Source organism: Mirounga angustirostris, unplaced genomic scaffold (assembly GCF_029215605.1).
Source record: "Mirounga angustirostris isolate CCGP_5_RB_7025 unplaced genomic scaffold, mMirAng1.0.hap1 SCAF_4, whole genome shotgun sequence".
In the NCBI taxonomy this organism is placed as follows: Eukaryota; Metazoa; Chordata; class Mammalia; order Carnivora; family Phocidae; genus Mirounga; species Mirounga angustirostris.
In genome coordinates, this window is record NW_026991712.1 from 170,275,696 (window position 1) to 170,302,094 (window position 26,399).

Sequence of the window (26,399 nt, forward strand, 5' to 3'; positions counted from 1 at the left end):
CACGAGTTGGGGGTGGAGCAGAGGGAGAGGGACAGACTTCCCACTGAGTGGGGAGCTGGATGCAGGGCTCGATCCCAGGACCCTGAGATCATGACCTGAGCCGAAGGCAGACGCTTAACTGACTGAGCCACCCAGCCGCCCCTACCAGTTTCTATCTTCATTAAAGTTTCTGTGTATCTGCTACCAACTCTATTAGACAATTATTTGAGTACAGAACATGTAGCGAGTCATCTTTAGTCCCTAAAATAGGCATTCATAAACAATTGTTGAAATAATCGATCGATTTCAAATCCTCTGAGCCTGCACACACTACATTTTTAGATGAAGGTGAGAAGGTCTGTTCAGGAAAAGAAGTGATTTTTTCCTCAAGAGGACTGGTAAAGACATGTCAAACACTCCCTCTCCTCCCACCTTCATTAAAGAACAAAAAAGCATCTACTTCTTAGGTGTATGAAGCGTCTGGTTTCTGTTTTAGCTGGGTCTCAGAAGGAAATGACTTTTCTCTGAAATTGTAGACGCCCAACCCAGCTGCAGCATTGTTAGGCCTCAGGGTAAACAGGAAGCTTCCTGCCTTGGCCCTTCATGTCCCTCTCCCTGACTATTAAAGACTGTTAATAGGATGGTAAAAGGACAGCTGCTGGCCATAAAATCAGCCCATTCCTTAGATCCTTGGAGAGTTGCAACTAGATCCCTCCAAGTTCAGAGAGAAAACTATGTCTGTCTCCAGGTCACACACCAGGTGCATCCACCTAGCTGGGGTCATCAGTTATCTCCTCTATGATTAGCTGTAACCATAATGGCCTTTGCAGAATACCAGAGTTTGGTTCCTTGGCATTAGTTGAGAAGGTGGGATTTCCATTGATAAGGTTTCTGGTCCTTGAAACTATTTGTTTCTGGGAGCGATCCGTCCTGATCATCCCCCAAAAAGAGGTAAAGAGGAGAATCCATGAGAGCAAAGGATCTAGTGCTCCTACCTCTGTGATGCAGGGCTGAAACAGGACCTCCAGTCTTCCTGCACACAGGGTAGAAGTCCCTGGATTTGCAGCTGTTGGTGAGGAGGGAGGGAACAGTTTCTGCCAACTGGAGGGACACTAGGGCAGGGGTTATCCTCTTTTGCCAAGAAGGGCACTCGGGTGTCTTGGCAGAAGGCAGAGGGCTGCCCCAATCTGTGTGTACATTTTCAGAAGCATTTGACTCTGGACCAAATGCTCTCAGCTGTGCTAAAGCTAGGGTGATGGATGGGAAAAGCTTATTGGCCAAGCTGACTAGAAGCTCCAACAGAGGGTGCTGGGGCTCAGCCAGGAGCTTCCCTTCAGCTGGCAAGTTCAGCTTTCTGTCATGGTCAGAGGGAGTGTGTCAAAATTCCAATTCTCAGTGCTCTCCAGAAGCTACGATTACCCCTCTATTTTGAGGTTTCTGCTTGTTGGAATTTTTGGCTCAAATAGGGAATGAGTGGTGAGGCTGCAGAGCCTCTTACCTCCGTCAAAGAATGAGCACAAATAGCTGAGCAGGAGTCAATGTTCTTACTACAAGTACAGTGATGGGCTCATAACCAAATGGGAGCCAGGAAGATACCATTTCATTCAACCTTGGACTTAGCCACAATTTATCAATTCATGCTGCCTTGTTGGCTCCTCTGACCCATGTCTACCAATCAAGCAAGCACAGGCACCTGGGCACAGCAGGAAAACCAGTCACCACTTTGACCGTTTACTTGCCTGGCACAGATTTACTTACACAGGACAGGAGCCTGATTTGCCACGTGTCACTGCTTTCCCTCATTCAAAGGAAAGGTCACTTAAGTTACTCCTCAGAGTTGCACCTGAAGAGGGAGATTTTCTTGAGTACTGAAAGCAGGAAAACTGGATACCTTCTCCTAAAATCATGTGTGAGCCTCTACATAAGTGTTTAGATTGGGATGATGCCATTGCTTATGGCAGCTCTTAAGATTTTCGAGCAGAAAGGGACCTACTAGATTATATGGCCCGCCCCCCTCGCCCCTCCCAGGAATATCATTTCCCCCAGTTTCAGAAGAGGTCACTAAGGCTGTGAAAACGCTCCCAAGGTCACACAGCTGGTAAGTGGGGTTTTACTGAGAGGACTAGAATCTGGGTCTCCTGGTTCTTTGTGCAATGTTTTTTTTTTTTAAGATTTTATTTATTTATTTGACAGAGAAAGACACAGCGAGAGAGGGAACACAAACGGGGAGTGGAAGAGGGAGAAGCAGACTCCCCGCTGAGCAGGGAGCCCAATGCGGAACTCGATCCCGGGACTCCAGGATCATGACCTGAGCCGAAGGCAGTCGCTTAACCAACTGAGCCACCCAGGCGCCCTGTGCAATGTTCTTTTTACCATGACTTTTTCCCTAAGTATTTTGTATTATTTTAAAAAATGTAATTCAGGGGCACCTGAGTAGCTCCGCCGGTTAAGTGTCTGACTCTTGATCTCAGTTCAGGTCTTGATCTCAGGGTCCTGAGTTCAAGTCCTGCCCACCGTGAAGCCTACAAACAAACAAACAAACAAACAAACAAACAAATAAATAAATAAATAAATCATTGCATGCATAACCAAAAGTTGTTTAATTTGTGTGTATCTTTGTAAGATTTTTCATATAAATAAATGAACAAATCATGAAAATAAACAGAAACAATCTCCCATTTAAAAAAGATGGTCCTCCTTTACTTACTGCCAGTACACTGTTCAGGCCTCCACCATCATGTGTGGACTATTACCAGCCTGTCAGCTAGAGCCTTTGATGAAACTGACATTGAAATACTTACATTGACATTGACATTTAAATACTTTACATTTAAGTTTACAACTGTCTCTTCTACGCTTGGTTGACGAGACAAATGCAACTGTACTTTAGACTTGGAGAGGAAGATTTCTTCACTTACAGAGAAAATAGGTACTAATCTAAAATTTGCCATAGCCAGGACCAGATGGGGCTTTCCAGTGGCTCACGCTTCTCCCATTCCTGACCAACCTTCAGAGAGACTGGAGGTTCCTAAAGGACAGAGCAAGGGTCTCAGGGCAGCACAGACAGTCCCAGTGTCTATCTGTACTTCCAGACCCCTGAGACTCCAGGTCATGTCCAAGGTAGGAAGTTGCAATGTAGGAGCAGTCCCAGGAGCCAGTAAGACAGGAAGTAGCCCAGAATGCATCGTGTGACTAGAGAATAGGTTTTCCAGTTGTATACAAGTCCCATGATAGAATTTCTGGGGATCTTTTGTCCTGGTAGGGAGTCCCCTGCAAGGGGCTTCCAAGGCACAGTCTCTAGGGATCTCAGCAGTGGCTCTTGATTCTGAAGCAAGTAAGCTGGAAACCAGTACACAATAGGAGTGGAGGAACCCAGAAACCTGGTGAGAACCTGGAAATCATAAGAGGGGGAAAAACCCACACATTTATTGGAATATCACTGCTTCACAGTGGACCAGCCCGGGGCTTCCCTGCTGCTGGGTCAACTACCGCCCCATGACTAGAAATGTGTTGTTCTGGATAAAAGATTCAGCAGAACTTAGGATCTGCCTTATAAAGAGCTGTGACACCAGCCAGGTGACCTCAATGTTACAAATAAGCAGAGCTACAGACTAATTACCACAGTAATGGGCCAATCAATACTAAAAACTACGGGGTCCAATTTGAGCCCAGGGCCTGGACTCTAACCGTTAGGCTGTGACACGGGGCTTTGGGAACCTGAAGGGGTTCCCTCATCCCCTGGGGATAGCAAAACAGAGGGAAACAGGGCAGGGGATCCTGTGGTTCAACATTTTCCCTCCTAGGGGAATTCAGAGCCAAGCCTCCACATGGCCTCCCTCCCTTTCGAAGCTGTGCTGGCACTCGCTCTACTAGTTAATCCACCTACAAACACAGAATGCTACTTTCTGTTTCCCCTGGGCCTCTTATTCACACAGCCCAGAGAACTTTACAAACAGCCAGTATGCGCCTCCCAGAGGCAGAAGCTGTTAAGGAGTGGCCAGCGTGGAGGAAACAACTTCCTCGGGGTTATGTGGGAACTAGGGTCGTAGCCAGGAATGAAAAAAATGGAAAGTATCAAAGGCTTCCCACCCCAAACATTACACAAGGGATCTCCTCTAAAGACTGGGCACCTGCCAGAGCTGAGAGTGCCTCAAGTCACCATCCAAGTAGACTCTCAGGGTAACCGTACAGTCGGGAAGGACCCGCGCTCTCCTCTTGTGCTTTAACTCCTTCATCTCAGTCACTTCAGGTCCTTCCACGACTCTCGTGTCTCTGCACGCACCCTTCATTTGCCCAGAATACTCTTCCTCTGCTTCTTAAATGCAATTCCTTCTTACTCTTTAGGACCCAGCCTTAATAGGACACCCTCCTCAAATCCTTCAGTCCATTAGCTACTTTTTCCTCCGGGTTTCCACAATACTTTATCTCAAAACAGCAATTCCTCTTCCATCCCACTGTACCAGAAGTTTATCTCTTAAGTGTCTGTCTCCCCATTTCTACCAAGAGACCCACCAGGGCAGCAATCTTGCCTCACTCATGTTCCGTTCCTCAGTGGTCTGACCCAGGGTCTGGACAAAGAAAGCCCCCAAATAGTTGGTGAATGAATAAATTAGGTACAGGTCACTCAAACGGGAGAAGCTAGCAGTGTTCCTCGACCCTGGCCAAGGGGTTTTGCCTGTATTCACACCCTTACCGCAGTCAGGAACCCACCTCACCTGAACATGCATGCACAGACTGCCAAACAGCAACAGCACTGCAGCGTGGACCAGGTACACAAACACCCGAGGGCCGAGGAATCCAGGGTCAGCTTTCTCTAGGGTCTTGCTCTTCTTGCTCCTGTGCATCCCAAGTGTAAGGCAGAGCCAAGGGTGGGTGGTCACATATGTCCATGTTGCCCAGGCAACCAGTATAGCCACTGGCGCAGCCAGTAAGAAATTGGGCACCTGCTTGAGCTCATAGTATCTCAAAAAGCCAACATTCCAGTAGATATCCTGGATATAGCTATATATTAGGGGAAGTTCCCAGGAGCACCAAGGTGGCTCATTTCCCTCCACAATCCGGTAGCCCTTGTCCACAGCTAACTTCAGCAAGGGCTCAGGGATGGGGCGCGCTGAGCCTGACAGACAGAACTGGGTATAGGCATAATACTGAAAGAGGGCAAAGGGAAGGCCAAGCGTGAACACAGACAGGAACACAGAGCCCATCAGCTTCAAGAGTGGTCTCAGAGGATTCAGCACCATGAGAGAGGACAGAAAGCCTTGGCACTGAGAATACACGAGAAAGCCAATGTTGACCAGCCCATTGGAGCGTACACCAGTGGCAAGGGCAAAGAGGAGTCCACTAGTCCAGCTTCGGCCCCTTTCCAGCTGCCCCATGGCGCTGAATGTCAGGAGGGCAAACAAAGCTTCTGAGTAACCAGCTGCCAGAAAGACATTGGCGGGGCTGAGGCAGAAGAGCAGGGCTCCATAAAAGGCCTGGCGGGGACAGCGCAAAACCAGACAGCCCAGGTCGTGAAGTGCGACAGCGGCCAGCATGGAGAACAAGGAATTGAGCAACGCTACTGAGATTAACAGGCGACTCCGTAGGTTCAGTAATGCCTGCAGGGGCCTCAGCAGTTCGGCTCCCACCAAGAGAGCCAGGGGGAAGCCAGGGAAGAAGGCAAAGTTGTGCTCATACAGATAGCCATGCTCGGCAATGAACAGGAAGTGTTCGGCATCCCAGTGAGACAGGCCACCCAGGAGACCTTCCACAAGTTGGTCCACAGAGCCTGAGGGGGCGAGGCGAGGAGGAGAGAAGGCTTCTGCACGATGATCAGGGATGATGGCATTGAAGAGAGCCTGTGGGATGAAGGAGAACTAGGATTTTGGTTGAGCAACTGGAAGGAAAGAATTACCATTTAATAAAATGAGGAAGAACAGACTTGTTGGAGGACAATTAGGAGTTCAGTTCTAGCCTAGTTAAGTTTGAGTTACATATTCCAGGGCAGAGGTCAACAAGGCAGTGAGACATAGGAGTCTGAGGGTCGGGAGAGTGATCAGGGCTGGAGACATAAATTCAGATGTCATAAGTGCACAGAAGGTATTTAAAGGCATGAGACTGAATGAGATCACCTGGGGAGGGATGAAGCAGGGCTAGAGAAAAGAGATCTGAGGATTTGGCCCTGGATGCGTCAACATTTAGAGGCTTGAAGGAGACTGAGGATCCAGAATGAAGATAGAGGGAACAGTCATTGAGGTATGAGGAAAACCAGGAGAGCAGGGTGTCTTAGAACCAGGTGAAGCAAGGGAGTGGTCAATTCTGCTACTAGGTCAAGGAAGATGGGGACTGAAAAGTGACCGCTGGATTTAGAAATGTATAGGTTACTTTACTGCCTCAGTAGTGAAGGCACAGAGGTGCAGACGTAGGCATGGGATATGGATGTGGGGGGAGCATGCACAAGGGCACTTCTGATTGGACCTAGTTTTCTGAGTTTTCGCTCAGGGAAACAAGTTGGGGAAAAGGTGTTAGGGGCTTGAATAAAAAGATAAACATGTAAAATAAGTCATCTATGACCCCTAGTTCTCAAAATAGGCTGTGCACTGGAATCACCCAGGGAGTTTCAAAAATACTGATGTCTAGATGTCTGGGTCCCTCCCCCAGGATTAATGATTTCACTGGTATGGGATACAGCCTGGGCATTGAGTTTTGTTTTGTTTTTTAAGCTCCCCCAGTGATTCTGATGTGCAGAACAATTTCAGAGAATGGCAGGGTGAATGGGCCAGGGCAGTAAGATCACCAGGTAGCACTAAAGACTCACTTGGGCCAAAGATCTTGAAGAGAAAGAGACCAGTCAATACAGCTGTGTGTTTCTCTCTGGGCACGATGCAGAAGTAGAGAGAGAACGAAACTGAACCGTGGCTGGGCTTCCGTCCTGTGACCAAGCCGGGGAGCAGGGAGCAAGCAAGTTGTGTGTGTGAGCCTGGTGGATCATGGAATCTAGCTGGGTAAGAAGGGGTGCGGAAGCCAGAAGGTGGGTGAGGCACAGTGAAACGGTGGGAGGATTGGTGGATTATAGGTCCTGAGTGGGTGGAAGAGCCGTTAGAACTGGGGTACTAGAGGGAGTGAGCTGGAAAGATAGGAGATAGTGGTTAGTTGTATCAGCTTTATTAATACTGAAACCACCAAGAGATCAACAGGAGTGCTGGAAAGCGCAACAGTGAATCAGGGGCTAAAACCTTTAAGGAGTGAAGAGGAATGAGCTGTCACTAACAGAGATGACAGCAACAGTGAAGGGTAACTGGGGAGATCATCTGATGGCATGAGCTTTAAAGCTGGAAGAAGGGTGGGGGAGAGAGAGGGATAATGAAATAGCATTATCATTAAATGTCTTTTTGCATCGTTAGATTGTCAGCTACTCAAAGGAAAAGAGACCGTGACTTTTCCTTCTCACCACCTAGCACAGTTCTTGGAACAGAGCAGGCACTTAACACAATCCTGGGTATGAGGAGAGGAGACATACTCATTTCCAAATCACTATCTGAATTAGTCTTGCTTCCCTATCCCAGATGCCAGTTCACAATCCTGCCCCCAGGGGCCTGCCAATCACTCATCTGATACTGTTCTAAGCCATCATTGGGTCAGTTTCCCCAGCCCCACAACCGGGGTATAAGCCCATTCTTAAGGCTCTTTCTCTTTTTGGTCAGTTTCTTTATCAGGCCACTTTAAACAGTGAAAACGAATGGGAAAGGAATGACAGTAACAGATAACAGCCCTAGTCTCCAAGCTGAAGCTACTTTTAACTAAACCTGGGGCCCAGCAGAGGCTGCTATGCCTCATCGTGCAGGAAGGGAGAAAGGAGGTTTCCAGAAAGGAAAAAGAGAACCCTGAGAAAATGGCATTTGTGGAAACAAGAGCACACGTAATTATGCTAATATAACACCACTAGACTGTTGACCCACATTCAACACCAACACATACTGAGAACATACTAAGCACTGGGCACTGTGCTAGGCATCAGACAGAATTCATATATATGGGAAATTTGATTAAAATATGTATCAAGAGGAGGCTTGGAGGGGAAAGGAAGCTGCAAAAGTGCAAATGCATTCTGAGGGTTGTGGTGGGTGAGGCAGCAAGGGGAGACACCTGGGGAAAGAGCTGGGGACACTGCTGACTAACCAAATACACTCAACTGACTGACTCCGTGCTCCGTCGCCTGGTAAGGGGACCCAGGGCAATGCCTTGGGCTGTCGTGCCCTAAAGGCATCTCTGGTTACAGAACCTCACGGTCCATTGGAAAGACCACTAGCTCAAGAGTTAGGAAGGCTGGGGTCTGATTCTGGCCCTTCTCTAACTTGCTGTGTGACTTTAGGGAAGCCATTGAACCTTTCTGGGCCTCTGCTGCTTCGTGTGTAAAACAAGGGATTAATAGACCATTTCTGGGCGCCTGGCTGGCTCAGTTGGTAGAGCACGCGACTCTTGATCTTGGGGTCGTGAAGTTCGAGCTCCACGCTGGGCATGGAGTTTACTAAAAAAAAAAACCATAGACCATTTCTAAGAGTGCTGCCCACCTTTTGGTTATCAGGTGTAGGTGTTCCAACCACATGGGAGGGCACACCTGGGAGGCAGAAAGAATATGGGGACGATTCTTAGTGCCTAGCCCAGTCATGTGGCAACAGCATGTTCAGGACAAAAGATCAGAGACTGACCTGCAGCACCAGAGTCAGGACACGGCAGCTGACTGCAAACCTCAGCACCTCTTTCCTGGACGGGTCCAGGGGCCACATCCTCTCACCACCGGGAATTCAGGGGTGTTGCTGCCTGGACTGAGCTCCCTCAGGCTTCTAAACTCCAAAACCCAAGGAGGAAACATCACACATGGGCCAAAAGTAAATATTGTTATTATTATTATATATATTTTTTTCCACAAAAGTAAATTCTTGAAAGCATTCTTCACAGGAGACTCCCCCTTCAGCATTACATGGCAAACTTAACTGCCTAACTGCCCAGATGAGAGAAAAGCATCTTGAAGGCAGATGGGACCACTTGGTGTCACTTTTTATTTTTTTATTTTTTTTTATTTTATCACTTGGTGTCACTTTGAAGCACTGTATTAAAGCACTATTCTGCACGGACAGGCATGAAGTTGGAAGCTAGGCTCACAGAAAATCTTCAAAAGCCTGTTGGGTACCCCTGTGCAGGAACTAAAGACCTGGGTTCAAGTCCTGACTCTGTCACTCACAAGTTCTCATTCAGTCCTTCTGAGGCTCAGTTCTTTAGGTATAAAATGGGATCAGACTGTTTTTTTTTTTTTTAAGACTATTTTCTCTCACAAAATTGTCATGATGGTGAAGTGGACGGAAGTGTGAAGAAGTACCACTAAATCCATGTTGTGGTTGCTATTATTCGGTGTGTGCCCTTTTCCTCTTGCCCAGAATAATAAACTAGATCCCAAACCAGAGTCCCAAAAGTGGGGCAGAGAACTCAACTGGAAGACCATAATGACTACACACTCTAGCCTAGCTCTCTGATGTGTGTTCAGCTGGTCTGTTAAATTAAGTGGAGAAGGAAAAGAAAACCACCACTCAGCAGGACTTCAGCCAGCTCACATTGCTAAAACAAACTGAGGGGGAAGACAGAGTTGACTACTAGGGATGGAGAAAACTGTTATTTCCCCATCTCTTTGTTGGAATGGCAGCAATGTATAAACAACTGCCATTCTGAGGCAAGGAATGAACTTTAAGGCTTTTTTTTTAACACAACTCTTGGGCTAAAAGAAGTAGCAATGGCTCCTAAAGAACATTCAAATACCAGTCTGGGAAATCAGAAGTGGGGGTAAGAGCACCAGAGGCAGTTCACTGATTTGGGGTCAACTATCCCTAAAGGAAAAAACATTTCAACTGAGAAATTAAGAGGGAGGGCTGAAGACTTTCTTATCTAATATCTACCAAACCTTTAGGTATCATTTGTTTCTGAAATTCTTCTCTGATGCTCACTAGACTATTTGATATGCTCTCATCGCACTCTGCTTCGTCGTCTTTACGGCTGTTGTTTATTTAAGTTGCTTTTGAGGGCAGGGGCTTTGTCTATCTTGCTCCCAACCCTGCAGGGCCTGGCATTACAGACAGGCATTTCAAGCCCGTGTTCTCACTGAGCAGAAGTGGCAAGAAAAAGATATGGCATCACCAGTTCACTGGCTCGGGATATAAAATCACTGCTATAAGTATTCCTCCCACCATATCTCATGTTAAGATCAAGACCTAAGTCACAGAAGCCACAGGAAAATACAGTTTCTCCAGCAAGGGAGCAAGATTGGCCAATAGCAACAGTACACCTTCCTCAGCACAAGGGGGCGCCTGCTGCTCACTCCATCACCAGGAGGCCCGGAGGAAGGGAGGGGCCGTCAACGCCACACCGGTTTGCTCATCAAAATTCAGTTCAAAGGCAAGCTTTTGAAAACCCCAGAGAGCCGCGGTAGTTTGTGAATCCACCCAACATTTCCAGCATCTGACTCGCGGAATCGAGAGGAATTGCAGAAACAAGTATGGCCAACCTCACACGGCCCCTGATTCTCTAGCCTAGGGTGAATTCACTTTTCCCCTTCACTTCCCACCCACATGCAGAAGAAATGTTGGGGACAGAAAAGCACTTAACCCACCTCTGCCTCTTCACCGGGCTTCCATTCTTCCTTTCCTCTCTCCAGAGTCAAGCTCTAGCCCCAGCGACCACAGGAGACTTGTAACCTACACTTAGCTTACAGGTAAACCAAGTAAAAATAAAATAAAGCCAGTGAGTTGTCCCTCTCGGCTAGTTGAAGACCTCACTTCCCAATAACGCCTTTGCGAAATCACAGACTCTTGAAATGGCAGGACACTTAGAGCAACTAGTTTTACTCTATTTTCCCGTGAGATAAATATGCCCAGAGTGGTGAGTAATAAAAATCTCCATGGTTTTTACATCCGAGATCTCATTAGACCCTGTGAGGCCAGTATAATTACCATCGCCATTTTATGGATGTGGAAACTGAGGCTCATTGGGGTCAAGTGACACACCCTAGGCTGTATTTAAAGAGAATGTCATCTTTTACCCTTCTGGAACCTCATGGTCTTCCCACCGGCCCTCAACAGGGCCAAAGGGGATGTGCTCTTTCAGAGCCAGGGTAACAACCCAGGACTCCCAACTCCTAGCCCAATACTTGTCCAAAGACAGCGCATGCTCTTACTGGGTATGCTTAGGAAAGGGAGGGCCCTAGCTGAGACTCTGGGGAAGCCTGAATTGGAGCCCTGGACCCTTGGAGTAAGACAGCGTCCTCTGCAGAGTGGGGAAGTCTCCGTGACCCAGGGTCCTCGGGGCCAGAGGCGCTGCTGGCTGTCGCGAGCCAGGGACCGCCTTCTGCCACCCCAGCCGAGTCCGAAGCCCATTCTAACCCTTTCCTTTCGGACACAGTCCCAAACGGGCCGTGGGCACCTCCTCTCCCCAAAGGGGCCACGGCGCAGGGGTTACTCCCGAGGCGGCCGGCGGGGCCCGGCCCGACCCGGCCTATGGCCGGAAGGCAGGGGAGGGCCGGAGGCTGTAAAGGAAGTGGCGGCACCGGGAGGCCGCTATGGCGGAGGGGCGGGGCTCCCCGGTTCTCGGCGGCCTTCGCCTCATTTCCCTCGGCCTCCGTTTGACGACCTCCCTCCCCCCGAAAACTCCAAGGCTCCGGAGCTGGCGCCGGGTCCACAGCGCCGGCCCGTCTCGACCTCCCAGGCGGGGCCCGAACCTCAGCTCCTCCATCCGGGGACCCCGAGCGGCCCGCGCCTGCGCACCGGCTCCGCCGAGGCGGCCCCGCCCCCCTCCTGCCCGGACTCGGAGGTGCCCCGCCCCCCTCCGCGGCGGCCATGTTGACTCCGGGCGCGCGCGGGGCGGGGACGGCGTAGCCCCAAGACTCCGTGCCCTCCGCCTTGGCACCTTCCCGCCTTGGTGACACCTGAAGAGTTCCCTTTGGCGCTTCGCGCGCCTCAGGTCCCCTCCCTGCCTTCAGTTAGCCCATCCGTGCTGCTGTGGCAGAGTTGGCGCTCTCGCCCGGGTTGCATCCCGCAAACGTCCACTGAGTTCCCGATGTGTGTATGCGGAGGAGGCTCTCGGAGTTGGGAGTCGCCCCGCGGCCTCTTCGCAGAAGCCAGAGCCGCACTTTCCCTGCTCTGAGGCATCAACCGCTCAGCACAGGGCCTGGCACACAATAGATGGTCTCTGAAGAGAAAGGGGAGCCTTGGGGTTTCTGTGGCTAGCAGTGGCGCCCGGAGTCCTGGGTGTGAGCAAAGTGGGGGATCCCCCTGCCTTTCCCCTCCTCCAGATACCGGGAACCTCGTGTCCGACTTCGATCCTCAGCTCCACCTCAGGTGGCTGATGAGGACGGTGCCGAGAAGGCCCCCCAGGACTCTTCTTCCTCATTCAAGCAGTTGCTCTCGTGGGAAGTGGGGCCAAAAAAGAAGCAGCAGCAGCAGCTAACTCAACAAAACCGGCTGTTAGGGAGGAGCGGCCAGTGGGTACCCCTGTAACGGAAACTGTTAGAACAACTTTGCACCCTCCTTCAAGGAAATAGATAATAAATCCTTCTCCGTTGGTGGATTTCTTGTTTCTCAGGATTCCAAAGCCGCCTGTGGTTTCAGTTATCGGCCCTCTAAACGGAGCTGGGGTCTGGGTTAGCCTCTGGCCACAGACCTGGACAGGGAGGGGTTTATCTTCTGCCACAGCTACTAGTGTGGGTGGGAACAAAGGGATGGTGCTATCTCTCCAGGCAAAGAAGACTAGCCTACATCAGTTCTGTGGGGGCCAGGCTCTGCACTTTTAAATTCTAACTCATTTCAGGCTCTGACACCTAAGCTGCCCAAGATACTGTTGTGTGTAAGGTGGATAAAGTAGCAATCACATGTTAGTCCTGAGTTGGAGAAGGGAACAAAAATGGAGAAGACTCTTCCCCAGTTTTTTCAGTGACACACACTTACTCTCAGCTCCAGAAGCCTGTCAGTGAATTGGCAAAGCTGTGGTGCACACTCGTGACTGGGGCCTGAAGTTGTGGCTTGAATCTCTAGAAGTCCATGAGGCTCCCAGCAGCACTCTGTTTGCAAAGACAAAACCGAGCAATGAACTGTACTTGCTTTGTGAATTCACAAGGGAAAAAGACATGCATTCTTAAGGTTTCCTCCATCCACACCAAATTCCCTCAAAAATCTGTATGTAAAAAGGACAGGGGTCTCTTGTGACAAGTCAGAATGTTTCCTAACAGCTCAACTGTCACCCATTAGAGGTAGAACTTTGTCCAGATCTTCAGCTCTACTTTCCAGCAATTTCTCCTTCCTTTCCTTCTCTGCTACCCACCCCCCTCCTCTTCCGCTCTGTTTCCTGTTTCATTTTCTGGCTCCTGCTCTGACAGGAAAACAAGAAAGCTGAACCTTGTGCTCTCAAAGCCCTGGCTTGTCAGAATGGAGGAAGACTAGGTGGGATGGGAGGGGGTTCTAGAAAGGCCTCCAAGACTGCGGGCAAGTAATTGAGGAGGCAGCTCTCTCCAGTCTGCTTTTAGAGTCTGCAGCTAAAATGGAGCCTGCATCTACACAGGGAGCCAGCTGAGCAACCAGCACGGTGGGAGAGCCAGGCAGACAGACATATCCAAGGGCTCCAGAACGACTCTATACCACCCGGTCACTTCCATTAAGAAGCAAATATCCCATACCACCAACAAATGATTTCATAATACAAATTTCTGACCTAAACAATACAAGCAATGCATCACTGTTTCTAGAATCCTAGAAGGTAAGAGAGTTACAGCATTTCTGTTTCTTGAACTTGCCTGGCTCTGTTCTCGCTGCTTCCCCTGCTTGAAATGCCTCACTGCCCGACCACCCTTTGGCCAGCCCACTACCTTCAGGTCTCAGCTGAAAGGTGGCCTCCTCAGAGAGGCTTTTTCCCACTACCCAGCCACATCCAGCACCCTGTACTATCCCATCACCCTGTTCTGTTATCTCCATAGCACCTATCACCACCTGATTGTCCTGTCTATGAATTTTACTGCTTTCATTGTCTGTTCCCCTCTTTTGGAATATAAGCTTGTGAGAGCAGGGGCCACGTTCACCAAAGTATTACCACTACTTAGAACAGTGCTTTGCACATTGTGTGTACTCAGTAAAGATTTGGTTGATAAATCAGTTTGTTGGCCCTGATACCTCTATTTTATGGATGTGGGAACGAGGCTCAGAAAAGGGAAGTGGCTAGCCTGAAGTTACATAGCTGGTGGCTAAGGCGAGACTTGAATTCAGATCTCCAGGCTGGTTTTTCTTTCCTGCCACTCGACACTATTTTAAACTTTCTCAGGTTTACCTCTTTCCCTCTCTTCCTTTTGTTCCACACAACTAAGAATCTGCACAGGCTATGCCAAGAACCCTGCATAGTGCACACCGCGTCTTAACAGCTCCTATCTACTCTTTCCTCTACTAAATTCCCATCTTACTCCACAAAATAGGAGTGCCTACCCTGTGACAGGGGATGAGGATGTAGCACTGAACAAGACGGACGCAGTCCTTGTCCTCATGGAGATGACAGTAATATCTACCTCATGGATTCTATAGCGCTTGGCCCAAAGTGCTCACTGAAGACGGGCTGTTGTAATTCCCTGAATTCCAACAAGGGGGGAAGAGCGATGTTCCCACTGGAGGTGTGAAGAAGGAAGTTCGGTAGTTCTCATGGAGCATTCACCATGCTGGAGCAACCTGACAACTCGTTTCTTTCTGTAGCACCTTGCTTGGCTCCAGGTACCGTATCCAAAGGTGGCTTTGGCTGCAGACCGGGCAGAGGAACAGACCAGTGTGTGCATTCTCAGTAATTCAGTTTCAGACACTAGACTTTCCATGGCCCCAGCCCTATGGGAATGATGGAATAGCTGACCCTCATCTTGGCTTTGAGGCCACGCCGTTATGGGACAAAAGTGACCACATTGGCTCCTGATTCTGTTACTGCCAACTTAGCAGGCAGGGGCTAATGCCTGTGATGACAGGCAGAACTTTACACTCCATCTTGTCTCTGTGGGCACTCACTGGCAGTTTCCAAGGATGCTGGGTGACATTCACGTCCGTCCTGAAATCGGGGGTGGCACCAGTCAGGTTTTGGACATTCCGTTTGGCCTCTGTTTTTTTTTTTTTTTAAAGATTTTATTTATTTATTTGAGAGAGAGAATGAGATAGAGAGAGCATGAGAGGGGGGAGGGTCAGAGGGAGAAGCAGACTCCCCGCCGAGCAGGGAGCCCGATGCGGGACTCGATCCCGGGACTCCAGGATCGTGACCTGAGCTGAAGGCAGTTGCTTAACCAACTGAGCCACCCAGGCGCCCCCCATTTGGCCTCTGTTGTATCATTTGAAGGTGTCCATCCACCGCGGGACACCCCACCCTGCCTCTCAATTGCAGGAGCCAAACACTGATCCTTTAGAGGCCGCAGACACTAAATATTTTTCACCCTTCGTTCGGTGTTTGCCTTTCAGTACTTAGAAAACCTTGACCCGACTGCGGCCTAGTGGGAAGGGCCTTAGCCACTTGGGGGTGGCAGTGGCTACAAGGCAAAAGAGCCAATGAGGTTGAGAGCATTGTTTAGGCCAGACTTGGCAGCTCTCCAGCTATGAAAGAAGGTTAAGGTCATTTGGGGGGGGGGGGGGCGGGGAGGAGGAGCCTGGGAAAAGAACTACTGGCCACACCCCTGGGTTCTCTACTGGCGAGGTTCTATTTACTTCTCAAAAGCAAATTACTCACAGCTCAGTGGCTAGCAGTTCTCTCAGCCTGTGGTAACTCCAGTCGGAAACTGGAGACCAGGCTAGGCTCCCCCTGCATTGCAGGGGAGCAGATGAAAGGAACCCAGGAAACCAAACTCCTAGGTAATGCTCCACACATAGCCCAGAAATGCACTTTCTACACTAGAAAATGGAGTTCAAGAGGCCCGGTACAAAACATAGCCATTAGCAACACAGCTCACCAAAATATAGATATGAAAAGTTTCCCGTGTCGTTTTTTTTTCCAGAAGAGTCCTAGGAAGGCATCTCCGTTGACGAAGGTGAGCCATTGTCTCTACCTCCCTCCCCCTCAATCAATAGAGGAATACTGATTATTCGTTCCTGTCCCTGACCCAAATATTAACAAGCACACTTAGCTCGATGAACACTTGGTTGAAATTCTTGGGACAATTGTTACCTTATGCTGAGTACGACAAAAACAAATCTTGCCTGCTGAGCTCCGCAGCTAGCTTCAGTTACTCCTGGGGTCCTCTGCCCCGGGGAGGAGGGCCGCAGCTGTGGGACCCCACTTGGACATTCTTTCCTGCCACTCGACCCTATTTTAAACTTTCTCAGGTTTACCTCTTTCCCTCTCTTCCTTCTGTTCCACACAACTAAGAATCTGCACAGGCTATGCCAAGAACCCTGGGGGTGGGTGTGCTCAAACCGCTTTCCTCAGCTGTAAAATGGGAGCCAGAATACTGACTTGCAGGCACAATCCTTGCAGGATTGATTACTTGATGGGCCACGTCTGGTACACAAGTAGGTACGCACTAGGAAACTGAGGTTTCGAGTGTCCACAACAATGGCGTTTTCTCCGCTACTGCTTCTGGTCTCTCCGCTGTTTCCCCAAGGAAGGAGATGAACAGAGACGCTGTATATGGCAACATTCGCCTCACAAAAGTAACTGCATCTGGCCAACATCTACAGTTTCATTCAACAACTCCTTAAGTGGTCACCCTGTGTCCTAGGACCCGGATGTAGCAGTGACCAAAATAATAATGCCCTCAGAGAGCTTACATTCTAGTGGGAGACGACAGGTGAGTAAAATATACGGTTGACCCTTGAACAACAGAGGGTTTGAACTGCACAGGTCCACTTAAACAGATTTTTTTTTGATACAGTGCAGTACTATAAATGTATTCTCTCTTCCTTATGATTTTCCTAACATTTTTTCCCTCTTCCTTACTTGACTGTAGGCATACTGCATATAATACAGATAACATACAAAATAGGTGTTGATCTACTGTTTATGTATCAGTAAGGCTTCCGGTCAACAGTAGGCTATTAGTGTAGGTTTTGGGGGAGTCAAAAGTTATACATGTATTTCTGGGGGGTGCCTGGCTGGCTCAGTCAGTAGAGGATGTGACTCTTGATCTCAGGGTCATGACTTCACGCCCCACGTTGGGGGTAAAGATTACTTAAAAAACAAAAAGTAAAAATAAATAAAAGCAACGTTTGTAAAATTTGAAGAAAAAAAAAAAAGTATTTTTGCCCAGGCAGGGTGTTGGCAGCCCTGGCCTCCACACCGTTCAAAGGGCAACCGTACAACAGGCCGGACGTAACAAGGGCTACAAAGAAGAATAAGGCAGAGAGGGAAATAAGGCAGGGGGGCAGAGACTGCTATTTTAAATAAGGTGGCTAGGGAAGGTTCACCGACACAGTATTTGAGCGAAGACCCGAAGAAGAGGACTTCAGTCACAGAGTTATCTGGTCGAAGAGTATTCTGGACAGAGGGGACGGTAGATACGAAATCCCTAAGGTGGAAACATTCCTTTGTGGGGGAGTGAGCAATGGGGAAGAGAAAGGGGGCCCAGAAATCTAACAGCAAGCCAGACGACCAAGGGTCTCGCAGGTCATTTATAAGGATCTGGACTTTACTCCGAGTGAGAAGACTGAAGGATTTTGATCTTAGGTTTTAAAGGGAGTGTTCTGGTTGCTAATGTCAAGAATAGGTTCAACCAGGCAAAGCAGAAACAAGGAGGGTATTTCAAGAATTTAAGAATGATAGGATAGTGTCTTGAACTACAGTGGTAGTGGCCCGGCTGAGGGTTCTTTTTTGGAGAAGGCAAACAGACTGGATGTGGAAACGAAAGTAGTTTTTTGTTTTGTTTTGCCAAGCAATGGAATTGTTGTTTCCTGGGGAAAGGATGGGAGAAGCAGGTTTCTAGGGGAAGATAGGGCATTTTAGCTCGGGAGTGTTCAAATTAATCTTCCACACAGTTAAGGTGGAGGCTGCCTTGAGATAAATGCTTGTCTTACTGTTAAAAATTTCTTAGAAAAGGGGCGCCTGGGTGGCTCAGTCGTTAAGCGTCTGCCTTCGGCTTAGGTCATGGTTCTGGGGTCCTGGGATGGAACCCCGCATCGGGCACCCTGCTCAGCGGGAAGCCTGCTTCTCCCTCTCCCCCTCCCCCTGCTTGTGTTCCCTCTCTTGCTGTGTCTCTGTCAAATAAATAAATCTTTAAAAAATTTCTTTTCTTAGAAAAGCAGATATCCTCCCTTAAGCCAACTATGTAAAAAAAATTTTTTTTTTCTAGACTATCATCAAAATTTCTTTGGCTATTTACACCCATTTTATTTCAAGAGGCTAACAGCCTTTTATGCCGAGAACTTCCTCTTGCAGGTGAAATCATCGCAGAGGCTTTCTTAAATTTACTTACACTGTGGAAGGTAGAGCGGAATATGGTACAGAAATGACAGGGCCCAGGATGCCACCATTCAGGGAAGAGGGCACACCAAGGGAGATTTCCAAGAACAGGACCAGCAACCCCCGCCCCCCCCAAAAGGTCAGGTTGTTAAATCGTGTGAAAACAGTAAAAAGCCTCACAAACGTCTTACCAAGATTTAATGTACATTTATTCTTAACACGTGGAACATATAGTATAAAGATTTCATACTGAATAAATGATATTCATTAAGCCAAAAAAGGAAAAAAGGAGGAATTTACATCAAGTTTTAGCTACATTGTTTGAAATACAAATATGCAGATTTTATCACTGAAAAAATCTCAATTGTGTTTCTTCATCAGGAACTTCAACTGAACCTAGAACTTTTTCACACCTCGATTAGAAAGAAAACAAAACAAAACAAAAACCCAGAAAAAAATAAACTATAAGTTGATTGGCTGCTGAGACAGCAAGGACTTTTTACAGAGACCTGTACAGCGTCGTGCCAAGAGGGGCGACGTCTGGCAAGAGATTAAATAGCTGTGTCTCGCTTTGTGCAGGTCACCAACTTGTTAACTCGTCATACTATAAAGGGGCGGCTGGGAGGGGGACCAAACTGTGGGGATCCAAGGGTATGTGCAATGTACAACGTCATATATATACACACGTGGCAGCGCAGCCGCTGCAGCTAAAGGTTAAAACCAGTTCTAAGAGGTGATCTCAGGGTTATTCATACAATCAAGGAGGAGAGAAAGAGGTCAGGGTGTTGTAGGTTCACACATGATACTTTGGGGGAAAAGCCTTTTTTTTTTTTCTCCTCAACATTTAACTAAAAACATTTTTAAAAACTACAGCTTGCTGCTGACCCAGCGTTTTCTCTTGTTTCCATGTGAGACATTATTATTACAGTATGTTTACAGTATCAGGTGTACAGTACAGTACATGAAAGGGTCTACACTCTACTGCACAGGCCTCTCCAGTGAACAGGGTCTGTCCACAACTGCGAACTTCTCGGCTCCTGCAAGATTGTGAATGTACAACAATAAACCACACACAGTTCAGCAGTCACCTTTTTTGTCCTTCAGAGGTTTTTTTTTTTGTATTTTTTTCCTTTTTTTTTTTTTACCATTAAAAACAGTTATGAAATGTGGCATCCCGTTGATGCAAGGGCCGGGAAAGCCATTTTTATTTTATTTTATTTATTTATTTTTTCCCCAAACTCACTGTAAACGACAGTAACTTTGGTTAAAATAAAAAAGTCTTCTATGTAGGCAGAGCTTTGTCTTTTCAAATAGGGTGGGGTCCTGAGGGGGGTAAGGTGAGGACAAGGAACAGAAAGGTGTGAGGTGGGCGGGGGGGGGGCGGGGCGGGAGGGGAGGAGGAAAGAGAAACAGGAGAGACTTTTTACCCAAGGGAGAAGCTGGACAGCACAGGGTAAACTGGATTCTGAGGTGGTTTTGCATAAATAAAGGGCAACAGTCAGTTTCTAAGTTCTCCACACACGCACACACACACAGGGAGGGAGGTGTCCCACGGCTGTCATGACTGGCCAATCAAAAACAGTACATCACAAATGACTTGTGAAACCAATGAGTTCATCAACGGTGATACCGAGATGTCCAACAGCCGTGACTCGTACAGCGTGAACTCCGAGTGGTTCTCGTCCACCTTGGCCAGGGCCAGCAGCGCGCGGGCAGCCCGCCGCATCATGTCCACACTAGTTGGCTCGAAGGGCGGGTTCTGCATGTGGAGCAGGCTGGCCTGGCTCTGCTGGAACTGGGTGGCAGCAAGGCTGTCCTCCAGGAAGCCGAGGAGGTTGCCGATGCTGCCCTTCTGCACGGCGATGGCGCGGGCTGCCAGGCTGTCGCCCTGCGCCAGGTTGGCCAGCAGAACCACGGCCATCTCCCGGCACACCGGGTTCTTTCGGTCACTGAGGAAGCGCACCATGGTGCTATACAACTTCTCCAGGCGGCTGAAGGGGGGCGTGGCCAGGATCAGGTCCACATTGTTGTCCTGGATGCTGAGTTTGCTGAGGGTTTCCAAGACCAGTCTCTGGGGGGAGAGGACGGCGTTGGGGCCCAGGGTGGAGAAGGGGTCCTGGGCTTCAGCGGAAGGGCAGACTGCCCAGTGTAGGAGTCCGTCCAGGACAGGCAGGCAAATGCTCTCAGGGTACGGGGAGAGGTCCAACTGCCCCGAGATGTTGGCGAGCGTGACCAAGGTGTTTTCCCGGAGCATCTCCAAGCAGTCCCACCACCACTCCACTTTGTTGCAGCTCACCCCTTGGTCCTGCTCCTCCTCCTTCTCGTAAGTCAGTGGTGCCTGCTTCCGCTCTGGGTGCTTGTGGTGCAGGAGGATCAGCTTGCCCAGGATCAGCAGCAGCCCCGGGTGTTTGGACATCTCAAAGTCGTTGCCGGGCACAAACGACAGGCTTCGGATGGTATTGGAGACACAGACGCAGCGCTTAGCGAGGGAATCCTGCCAGTCCAGAAGGGTACACAGTGGGGTCTCGTCTTTACTGTGGGGTTCGTCCTCTAGGATCTTGATGTTCCGGTGGCTCTGTGCCGGGCTGATGCCGAATGGAAACTTGCTGCTCTCCTTGGTGGCCTCTGCATTCTTAGCTCCCTCCTCGGTCAACGTGCTAGACCGGGTGGACAACATGTCATCCATTGTGGCTGTGATCCGTTTCTCCGGAGGGCCATCAGGCGGGGGGCCCTCCTGTTCTGTTGTCCCTGGAGTACCCTCTGCTGCTGTGACATGTTTCCGGGTGACTGGTGGGCAGGGCACATGAGGCCGGGTCGGCAGCAGCTCTGTCTTGCTCTCAAAGTGGGTCTGGATATGCTCAGTGGTGTCCCCCCCACCAATCCGCCAGTGCAGCAGGCCACTGTCAAACTCCTGCACGCGCCCAAGCTTATCTGAGCAGTCCACCACAAACGGGTCATTCTTCTGCACAATCTTTACTGGAAGCTTGTCAAACTTACTAATCAGTTTCTCCTCACTACTCTCTGAGGCTGCCTTGTCCTTGCCCGAGAAGGCCATCTCCTCGTCATTTTCCACTACTTCCTCTTCTTCTTCCTCCTCTAGTTTAGGACCTAGAAGGTCTTCCTCTTCCTCCCCCTCCATGGGGGCTGGACTAGACGCCTTGCTGAATCTCCCAGGGTCCAGTAGTGTTCTCTGTCCTGGGTCACCCACCTCATACTCCTTTAAAATGCCAAAGATCTCGATCAGGCAACGTCGGAAATATTCCACAAGGAGCTCTAGCAAACCTGGGAGCTAAAGAGAGAAAAACAGGAAATAAATGAAGGAAGAAAAGTGGGCCAAAGGAGAGAATCCTTGATCTGAGAAGCCTCCCACAGTCTTCTACCTAATCTCCCCTCCTTTCCTTGGAGGTCAGACATCTGTATCCCCAGGAGAGACAGAGTTGCTCCTTTACCAAAGGCTCTCCACAGAGTAAGTCATTCAATCTTTGCTATGCCCAGCATACAGTTCTTCCTTCTGCTCAGCCTACCTCCACGTAACCTGCCTCCAGCAGGACGGACATGCTGACCGACAGCTCTGCACCTCACCTCTTGGCCTCCTCTTCCCAGCCAATTCCTGCTTTTCTTCACCAGGCCCAGTTTCCTACCTGCTGGGCATTGATACTGTCCCTCTTAAGACACTCTCTATATTCCACTGCCAAGTATAGCCCAAGGCTAGGCATGGTGGGATGATCCCTTCAACACGAGCTGAGAAAGGGAAAGCAGTGTGGAGAGATATTGACCTGCTCTCTTCTCCTAGCTCCCCAACATTCCAGGAGGCTGGACCTCCATGAGTCAATCATGCAACATAATGAGTGGGATGAGGCTTCGGTCCTCCAAACATCGGTCTAAGCTGGTGCTAGGTAGACCCAAGTTCCAGCTTGGATCCTGTATAGGTCATTTACCTCTAGAAGAAAACACTAATCTCCAGTCAGATTAATCTCTGGCCAAAGAGAATAAAGCAGAATGGAAAAAATAAGGGCTTTAGAACTAGAAAGATCTAGGTTTGCATTCTAGCTTTTCTAGGAACTAGCCATGTGATTTAAACTCTCTAACCTATACTACTTCTATCTTTCCGCTGAACACAATGGAAATTCCTACACTTGACACCGACTGTTCTGAGGTCTAAATGGAATATACCAAATGCCTGGCATATGGAAATTGCTCAATCAATATCTGTTCCTTTTCCTTCTCATGGGGGGCAATTTTATATAATGGACATAAAGTTGGGCTCTGGAATCAGAAAGACTGCTGACAGCTGTGTGAACTTGGGCAAAGATAAGACTCTGAGCCTATTTACTCTTCTCTAGGAGGCCACATGTGTCTCAGAAGGCTGTTGTGAAGATGATATGAAAGAACATATGAAGGACCTAGCACAAAGTGATGACACACGAAATGGTTAACTCTTAACAATTCCCTCTAGTCAGCTCCTTGATAGATAGGTTGGTAGGTACGCTAAGGATGATCAAAAGAAAGAGTGGGATGGTGCAGCAGAAACTCTTCCTAGCTATTGGGAAGACTCAAGGTGCACGTCTTGTGGAGAGAGGATCGGGAGAATCACCTCTGCAAGAACATAATTAAAATACCACCACCACCACCACCCACAAGCAGACTTCACTTCCCCTTCTATACCTTAGGAACACGGGATCAATAAAGACCTCCTATATTCACAGTGCATGAAGACAGAGAAGAAGAACCTGCCGTGCTCACTAATAAAGACCACAGGTTTTTCTTGGTAGTCTTGAAAGTTGGGTGTCTTCACTCACACCAACAGAATCTGCATTTCTTCCTTTTTTTTTTTTTTTTTGCATTTCTTACCAATACCAAAAAGTTTCTCCCAAATTCCCTTTGAAGTCAATCCTGATACCTTACACAAATTATTATTGTTCTCAGTGTTCTGGGCCCACGGCCAGTGGCAAAGTACTGGCACAGAAGATACCAGAGAGTGAGCGAGAGAGGGGAGACCATGCTGGCCAGGGATGGCTTAATTCCCTGTGTCACTTCGTGCGGTCTGCTTCAAGATCCCAGGCCCTCCCATCCTTCCAATCTTTCCAGGCACCTGTACTCACCTGACTGAGGTTGAAGGTCATGATGCTGTTGTCATCATACAGCAGGATGTTAATGGTGTCTAATGCCCATGTGCTCTCTGCCAGCAGCCCAGACTTGAGGGACATCATTACCCGCCATGCCTCCGGGGTTCCTGAAATAAACCTCCATGTCGCCCATCTCCCAAGCCCAGGTTGGCCAGATGCTCCCCCAGGGCTGGCCCATCAGTCAGGCTACTCTGAAGATAACACATGGCAGGAGGCAGTTCCTATCTAGGAGAGGACACACATCTGCTTCTAGGCTCTCTTAGGACATCACTGCATGGCGCTTCTTTTGGTAAAGCCTGAAATCAGCTGTTTTCCTTATCCAAAGTTCTTTGGCTCTATTTTAGACAACACTGGACCAAGATCTTATCCCATCCGGAATATTAGGATGGAGAAAGAAAAATGGACAAGATTTTAAGGGGCAGATGAAGCAACCTGACGAGGGAGGTCTCCTTACCGATGTCTTTCATCGTGAGCCGCCTCCTCTGCTTCAACACGGGCTGTGTTGCTTCCACGGAGCCAGGTGGGAAGGTGATGTCCCGCCGAATCATGGGCGGCTGCACGGGGGCAGGTGCTATGTGCGAGGCAGGTACCGGGGGACCTGCCTTTTGCATCTTCATCCCAGAGTGTAGGAATGGAGACTTGCTAGGAGAGGTGCGGTTCTCCATTGGCCGGGGCAGGGGAGCGGGGCTGGATACCTGAGGAATGTGATTCTGCATGCTTGGCGGGGGCTGGTAGTTGGAAGGAGGGGGCCTTGTCATGGGGGGCACGGGGGCAGAGGGACCATATGGGGGCTGCCGTGTGCCATGGGAAGGCCACGGGCCTTCATGGTTGGCCCTCTGATCCGTATGCAGCATTTCATCTGTTCGGTTCACGCCATGGTAGGCGGGGCCCTGGGGGGCAGAGCCAGTGCTCTGCCTGTTGGTGTAATTGTAGGTCATGTCATTACGCCCCTGCCACATGGTGCCTTGCTGAGCGACCTCAGCCGATGCTTGTATGGGGCCGCCCATCATCTGCGGTGGCATGTTCTGCTGGGCATTGGAGCCGGGGGGCGCAGAGACACGGTCTCGGCCAAACTGGAATGGAAACTGGTTCTGGGGGCCGCCCGCTGGTCGGCGCTCAGTAGCAGCGGCGGCCGTGGCAGGATAGGCGTTGCCATACTGGTTGTACACATCTTGCTGAGGGGAAGGCTGGGCGGCTTGCTGCTGGCTGGCAGGCTGGGGCTGGGCGGGGGGCAACTGCTGCTGTTGGGGCTGCCCCTGCCCCGTGCTGTACGGCACGCTGTACATCTCCCCTTCGTGCCGCTTGGCAGGAGGGCCGTATGTGCCGTCCATCGGCCGTTTGTAATTCTAAGACAGGGACAAGCAGAGGGGCAGTTAATATTCTGCACGCAGGGACACAAGACGCACAGCTGCCGAGATGGCTACACCAGACACTCGCCGGGCTTCCTTCTGTGCCTCCAGGGGGGACAGGGACTCCAAGGGAAGAAAGGAATCACCTTTACAAACGATCTTTTGAAGTTGTTTCTGAAAGCAAGAATCAGTCCCTATTTCCCCTGGTCTCCCTTGCTCTAGGTAGAAAAATGTAGAAAAGTTCAAAAACCAAAATAAGATCGGTTTCTAGCCCTTTTGGAGAACTAGCGAGACCGGACTGGAATCTCAACAGGGATGAGACTGAGGGCTCGGCTCTTCAGCAGAACTATGTGGGTGGGAGCATACCGAAGGACCTAGAGCAAGCCCGCCGTAAACTCTCCAACTCAGCCTTCTAACCGGCTCCTGGGGGGACCCCGGCTGCCCTCCTCACCTGCTGCTGCTGCTGATACATTGTGGTCTGCTGGCTGGGGAAGGGGCTGCCGGAAGGGGTGCCTTGAGTGGAGAACTGATTGCCATAGGAATCATGTCTGCAGGAGGGAGAGAACCAGAGGATCAGGGCGGAAGTGGCAAGGCCTGAGCCACAGCGACGCCGACAGCAGCCCTCACTCACCGCTGCTGCTGCTGCTGCGGGGGGTAGCGGCTGGGAGAGTACATCCCCGAGTCTGGGTTGGAAGGCATGAGAGTCGGCTGTGGGGCTCCGGTGCCCATGTTTCCCTCGGGTCCTATTCCAGGCTCCGTCCTGTACACAGGTGGAGCAGTGGGTTGAGTCCACAATAGCTGTGGGGGGCTGGGGTGGGACAGGAGCAGGGGCCACGCTCACCTCACTCTGTCATAAGGCCCTCCATAGGGATAGTGCTGTCGCGGTCCCATCGCCACATTTCCCAGCCCAGGGCCGGCAGCTCGGCTGTAGGGGTCTCCCATCCCGCCGTTGGGGCCCTGCCCCGAGGACATGAAAGGATCGCTCCCTGGAGCTGTGCGCAGAAGGAAGGTGTGAGCAAACCGGTAAGCCGGCAGGCCTCGCAGCCTACACCTTGCCTGCCCCAAAGACCAAGCCCTCTTCAGGGCTTGGGTTTGTTCCTAGTTTCCTTGACGGGTTCAGAAGAGATCTAAAGAGGCTCCAACCAGCAAAGAGCACCTACTTGTTAAAGTGTGACAAGGTGAGGCCAGGGAGAGGGAGACAAGAAAGGAGGTAAGGATGAAGAGTGGTGGTTGGGTCTGGAAAGGCCTTATCTCCGAGAATGGCTTGACAAGAACCGTGAACCACTCTCAAGATATCCCCCCATTTCCCTGGCCCTGTCCTCAAGCAGTTGGTCACCTTTCCTCATGCCGCCATAAGGATCCTTATTTGGCTCGTAGGACATGCGCCCCATCATGTCAGAGGTATTCATACTGGGCTGGTACCCAGGGTTTGGAGTCATGGAATTCCGCTTCTGGAATGTGGGGTCACTTCCATCAGGAAACGCATCCTGGATCCCAACCGAATTGCTCCTGCTCCAGAGTGAGGAAA

At 49.8% G+C, this 26,399-nt stretch overlaps 2 protein-coding genes across 11 annotated transcripts in view; both read right to left on the reverse strand.

Moving 5' to 3' along the window:
* Positions 1–2,555: 2,555 nt before the first annotated feature.
* On the reverse strand, positions 2,556–12,649 carry PIGV (phosphatidylinositol glycan anchor biosynthesis class V). 5 transcript variants are annotated; one of them, XM_064589710.1, is made up of 5 exons: positions 12,297–12,649; positions 10,616–10,710; positions 8,667–8,801; positions 4,695–5,816; positions 2,556–3,370 (listed from the first exon to the last, which is right to left on the reverse strand). In XM_064589710.1, exons 3-5 carry the CDS (start codon positions 8,742–8,744, stop codon positions 3,089–3,091), a joined length of 1,482 nt encoding a protein of 493 aa, XP_064445780.1. In that variant the 5' UTR covers positions 8,745–8,801; positions 10,616–10,710; positions 12,297–12,649; the 3' UTR covers positions 2,556–3,088. The 5 variants fall into 5 exon arrangements, with proteins under 5 accessions (XP_064445780.1, XP_045754316.2, XP_045754317.2 ...); XM_045898360.3 differs by lacking the exon at positions 12,297–12,649 and adding an exon at positions 11,720–11,781; XM_045898361.3 differs by lacking the exon at positions 12,297–12,649 and adding an exon at positions 11,385–11,713.
* Positions 12,650–18,583: 5,934 nt separating this feature from the next.
* Positions 18,584–26,399, reverse strand: part of ARID1A (AT-rich interaction domain 1A) — a 69,378-nt gene continuing 61,562 nt past the window's right edge. For 4 of the 6 annotated variants that reach the window (XM_064589711.1, XM_045898364.3, XM_045898363.3 and 1 more), the window contains 7 exons: positions 26,208–26,383; positions 25,713–25,863; positions 25,503–25,631; positions 25,323–25,419; positions 23,977–24,868; positions 23,499–23,629; positions 18,584–21,685 (listed from right to left, as the gene is read on the reverse strand). In XM_064589711.1, the coding sequence (XP_064445781.1) occupies positions 19,955–21,685; positions 23,499–23,629; positions 23,977–24,868; positions 25,323–25,419; positions 25,503–25,631; positions 25,713–25,863; positions 26,208–26,383 (3,307 nt within the window). In that variant the 3' untranslated portion in view covers positions 18,584–19,954. The remainder of the gene's footprint in view (positions 21,686–23,498; positions 23,630–23,976; positions 24,869–25,322; positions 25,420–25,502; positions 25,632–25,712; positions 25,864–26,207; positions 26,384–26,399) is intronic. The other 2 variants (XM_045898365.3, XM_045898366.3) reach the window with 1 other exon arrangement.

Excerpts from the sequence above, each read along its gene's own strand:
- PIGV (XM_064589710.1), bottom strand. The coding sequence starts at position 8,744 with ATGTGGCCCCTGGACCCGTCCAGGAAAGAGGTGCTGAGGTTTGCAGTC. Across the intron at positions 5,817-8,666 it reads TCCTGACTCTGGTGCTGCAG|GCTCTCTTCAATGCCATCAT; the intron begins GTCAGTCTCTGA and ends TTCATCCCACAG. Across the intron at positions 3,371-4,694 it reads GTCTGTGCATGCATGTTCAG|GTTCTCACCAGGTTTCTGGG; the intron begins GTGAGGTGGGTT and ends TATGATTTCCAG.